This window comes from Alligator sinensis, unplaced genomic scaffold (genome assembly GCF_000455745.1).
Source record: "Alligator sinensis unplaced genomic scaffold, ASM45574v1 scaffold1081_1, whole genome shotgun sequence".
In the NCBI taxonomy this organism is placed as follows: Eukaryota; Metazoa; Chordata; order Crocodylia; family Alligatoridae; genus Alligator; species Alligator sinensis.
In genome coordinates this window covers 450,526-455,590 of record NW_005842921.1, presented here as the reverse complement: position 1 = coordinate 455,590, position 5,065 = coordinate 450,526, and the positions used below count along the sequence as shown (strand labels likewise).

At 46.5% G+C, this 5,065-nt stretch overlaps 1 protein-coding gene across 6 annotated transcripts in view; it reads left to right on the top strand.

Annotated features, from left to right (window-relative positions):
* The window catches only part of LOC102368993, a 37,795-nt gene extending 36,759 nt beyond the window's left edge, over nucleotides 1-1,036 (top strand). For all 6 annotated transcript variants that reach the window (XM_025192408.1, XM_025192411.1, XM_025192410.1 and 3 more), the window contains one exon: nucleotides 363-1,036. In XM_025192408.1, the coding sequence (XP_025048193.1) occupies nucleotides 363-614 (252 nt within the window). In that variant the 3' untranslated portion in view covers nucleotides 615-1,036. The remainder of the gene's footprint in view (nucleotides 1-362) is intronic.
* Nucleotides 1,037-5,065: the final 4,029 nt, after the last annotated feature.

Sequence of the window (5,065 nt, the reverse complement as noted above, 5' to 3'; positions counted from 1 at the left end):
TGTGTCGTGTTGTTTTCTGTTTTTTTTTTTTTTTTTTTTTTTTGTTTTGGGGGGGGGGGGGGGGGGCGCGGGAGGGGACGTACAGGATGTCTAATATGATATGTGTAATATGTGTTAGATAGCCAATACCCAGGGATGTTGTATATATTGTGTACAAATGAGATGACGTGCAATATGATATCAATTCCGATGTTTTGTATTATGTTATTTGAAATGTTGTATTACCCTTTTGTGAGGCCTCTGTTTGGGGTCGTTTTGAGTCTTTTGTTATAGTATGGTTTTCTAATAAAATGTTTTATAAAAACAAACAAACAAACAAACAAAAAACCTCTCACACTCACTGTCTACTCTTGATTTTTCAGGCTGCTCTTCCTGATGACATGGAGAAGTCAGAGGCAGTTGTAAAGTTTGCAGCAGAGTGCTACAGAGTTTACTCTTTGTTGTTTCTTCAGAACCCACCCATTACAGCTGTGTGGCCCAAAGAGCCAGTCTCACCACTTTACATACAACACGTGGACTTAAAGAAATTGGAGGGCACTAAATCAAGAAAATTTCTGTGGCCAATACTGTTTTCTGAGGGAAACATGATTAAGAATGGTGTAGTATATGATTAAAAGTAGCAAGTGTTTCCAGTATAACAGCTGTTTACAGTAAAACATTCAGGCATAAAGAATAGAAAAAAAGAATAGAATAGAAAATAGAAAAAAAATAGACTAGAAAATAGAAAAAAATAGAAAAAATAGAAAAAAAATTAGAAAAAAAATAGAAAAAAAGAATAGAAAGAGGGTGAACCAGCAGTCTTGCAGTGTGTGCCCCTCTCGCTGAGGAAATGCCTGAACCTTAGCTTTGCTACTAAAAATACCCTTGAATAGGGACATGTAAGAGGGTTTGGTATTTATTAGAAGTCTTCAGATATCTCATGAAAAATGTTCTTCCTTGAAATAACTGTACTCCTGCCTGTCTCCGAATTGCTTGTTCCTTACTGTTTTTAAGCACTCCTTGCATGCAAACAATTTCTTTGTTAAAAAAAAAAAAAGTGCATCATCTGTACTTATTTTCCACTTATGGAGCCACAATGCTGGTATAATGCTGTCATGACTGTCTTCGCAGCAACTGTGATACAACTTCAGATGTTGATTTCTGTTAAAGAACAAGTCCCCTGTTTGCTGGATCTGGAAATGTATAATCCTTGCACTCAAGATTTGCTAAACTCACTAGATTCACACAGAACACGAGTATGTATAAATGTAAGTAGCTTGAACATCAAAGGAGGATTGGAGCCAGCATGTCTGCAGCCTTGTAGACATAACAGATATGCACTCAGCTCTAAGGAAGGGGTAGATACGAGTAACCTTGCTGTTGTGTTTTTCCAAAGGTAGCCCTAAAAGGGGCCATGGGGCTTCCAGAACTGCTTTAATCTTCTCCTGAGATTTATGTATCTTAGGGGTGCTTGTACATGTGATGAAAATTGCCCTTTTTTGTGACTTAACTGAGTTACAGTTTTCACATACAGGTTTTTCTTGTGATTTCAATGTCTTTTTGGTGATTCAAAATAAAATACATCCTGATGTATTTTAGTTTGAATTCCAGGAATTAAATTGATGCATCCACGTATCCGTCACATGAAAACAAAAATGTACTCAATGACATTTAATGAGCCCCTTCATCCACCAGATGTTGCTTCAAATTGCAGCTAGGAGGGGAAGAGGATACCTGCAATTTTTAGGTAATTGGGGGTAATGTTTTTCTTCGGACACCAGATGTTGCAGTCCCCCCAGCCCGACACTAATCAATCTTTGTTCTCCTGTACGGACACCTGCACCCCGCCCCCCCCCCACTCCTTCAGCCATGACATGGCCAGGGTGACAACAGCACTATCACCCCATAATCTGCCCCCGGGTCCATCCAGGAATGAAGAATCGCTTAGCCACCTAAAGGGGTAAGGGATACAGAGTGATACCTGTATTGGTCTACAGGCAAAAGGAATCAGAACTCATGGTAGAGGTGATATCTTTTATTATACCAACTGGATATTTGCACCAGAAGAAATTATTTGCAAGTGTGACACAGATTGTGCCTGCCACTTTAAGGGCTTGAGCAGGCTGCAGATCAAGTGGGAGCAGACCCAATCACAAGAGTCAGATGGCACCCAGGAGGCTGCCTGATTGGTATAGGGTTAGGCAGTCAGGCTATAAGACAGGCCCTGAGTGCAGAGCCGGGCAGTTGCTGCAGGGAGCCAAAGGATGAACATCGGCCAGCTAGAGATCTGCTGCTCTTAGATGGAAGAGGTTCCTGATCCTGGGGCATGACCTGAAACTGCACCCTGCTGGGTTGGATGGTGCGGTGGGGCTGCCTGTGGCTGGGCAGTCTCCAGGAAATGCCACACCTGTGCCTCCCTAGTGAAAGGCAAGTATGGGGCGCTGGGAGCACACCCCGACAGAAAAGCACAGGGCCAAGGCCCACAGAGTGGGGCCTGAGACCCACGGGGCACAAGCCCCAGAAGCCCCAGTGAGGGGGCGGAGTGAGAGCCAGAGGCCAGTAGAGCAGGGCCTGTGAAGGGGGCCCTCAAGAACTGTGCATAGGCTGGCTGGAGTAGAGGCCCAGCACGAGTGGAACAGCAGGCCCAGGACGGGCCCGGATTAACTATGTGGTGCACAAGCTCAGAAGGCAGACCTGTATGGGAGAGAGGGCTAGCTGCCAAGAACCTACCTATAAAACCTCAACGGGTCAGTGCTGGGGCCAGGACCAAGACGGTCAAAGGGCCTGAGCACCCACTGCAAGGGATGGCCATAGCTAGAGGCTTAGACTCCTGATTGGCCTAGAGGCAAAGCCAGTGAGTCAAGTGGGCAGACTGCCCTAGACAGGTGGATGGTCCAATGATTGGATCGGCCTCGAGATGGCCCCCTGTCACAGCAAACTTTCAGGTGCACATACCCTCACTTTCATTTGCCTTCAGAGCAAATGGCTCCCTCCTGATCACAGGATTTTAGCCCATATCCTCCATGCACAAGTTTACCCCATAGTTAGATCCATGGCAGCAGGCAGTCCTTAATGAGATCAGCATTGTCACCCTATAATCTGCCCCTGGTTTAATCCAGGAATGCTTAAAGGGGGCACCCTGGACTACTTTCATTTGCCCTTCAGTCAGAGCAAATGGCGCCCACCTTCTCACAGCACTGGCTGCAGCCCATGGCCGCTGCCACACTTCTAATTTTTTTTTCTTGTGCTGCCTGGTGCACCATTCATGATTGCACAAGGTCACTCCACTGTCAGACCCATGGCAGCAGGCAGCCCTTAATGAGAATGGTATTGTCATCACCATATCTGCCTTTCAGACGCCCTTAGAGCAATTTCCATACCACTGAGTGAAGCCCGTAGCCACCATGCTTCATAAAGTTCTTTTTTTCCCTTGTGCTGGCTGCCACGCCAGTCACAATTGCACAGGCTCACCCCACAGTCAGACCTATAGGTGCTCGTACAATGGCAGCAGGCAGCCCTTACTGACAACACTGTCATTAGGATTACCGTATTTCCAGTTTGAAAAAAAAAAAGTGCCCTGGTCCAGCCCATTCCATTGTCCCTCACTCCAAGCCACAGCCCCCTGAGCCATCCTGCTTCCCCTAACTCGTGACCCAGGCACCCTTGGCCCTGCCAGTGCCCCTCACTCCCAACCCGCAGTACCCTGCCCCCCTGTGCATGCTGTTGCCACTTGTGGATTTACTGTTTTTTCCACTTTTACAAGTTAAGCCACTCTTCCTAATGTTGCAAACAGCTGTTGATTTGGCAGTGATAACAACAAAGCCAGGAACAAAGTCTGGGAGCCTGGCCTGATGATCTCCTAATGGCACACACTGAAAGAAAAGAATAGAAAAGGTTTTTACCTAATTAACCTTTATTGATTTATTAAGCATAATTTACATAAATAACCAAATGTCACAGCATTTACAAGGTAATCGTTATCAAGAAGCAGTACTCTTCAACTTTTTAAACCTCAGGCAATATGCAACGAGTTTTATTACAAGAACTTTTATACCAGCAAGCAATAACCATAGGCATTGTTTATGTTTAAATCAACAAAGAAGTGATAACAGATAATCGGCAACTATCACTGCACATAAGCAATACTGGTTTTCTGTTTCCAAACTGGACTGCCCCTCTCTCTCCCTTTCTCATGAATGCCTCCTGGTGCATTGCCCGAATGACACTTGGCCACAGACATGACGTGCCTGCCTTGCTATCTCCTGCAACCCACACCGTGCAGGTACTGATGGCCCTGACAGTCCTATCTGTCCGGGCATCGTTAACAGGCTTCCTATGTGATCTGGGGTTTTTTGGCAGCAGCAGCAGCAGTGCAACAAGCAGAGCTGGAAATCAAAGAGTGCGGGGAATTATTCTGTGCTCTGCAAATCAGACGAGTGGATAAGAAGCGTTTGAGAAAAACCACCGAGAAGGGCTTGCCTGCCTGTCCAAGTTGTTGGACCGCAGGCTCTGAATGGCTGCAAACAATTCACCAGCAGGGCCTCCTGCTTGGCGTTGCCCTTCACCTTCCTGCATGACGATCCAACCCCCTCCCCACCACCACCACCTGTCAGTTTAGTTGTCAGTTGAATGAAGCCCTCCGCCCCTCTCCCCATCATGTCACATCCCAGTCTAATCACAGGTGTCAGTTCACTGCAATTGCCTGCCCCCTCCTTCACGTCACAGCCCAACCTAATCTCAGGTGTCAGTTCAGATGTCAGGTGACTTAAAGGTTCCCCATGGCTTAACATACCAGTTGTGGAGAATGATGTCCCCAGTCTCTCCTCTTCAGTGGACTTGCCAAGGGCCAGTACTAGTGAACTGCCACTGTTTTCCTTGCTTGAGACACCAGGACTCTCAGTCAGACCTGTGGCTGGTGAGCTCTCAGGAGCAAAGGATGGCCTGGATACCTCTAGTTGTCTCATTGCTTGGCATTCGAGTGCCTCCATTAACAGTTGCAGGTACTGATATTGTGGCATGTTACGCATGGGGGTGCCCTTCTGCCGAGCTCTTGCTACTTCACGTCGGAAAGCAACTCTCATATTCT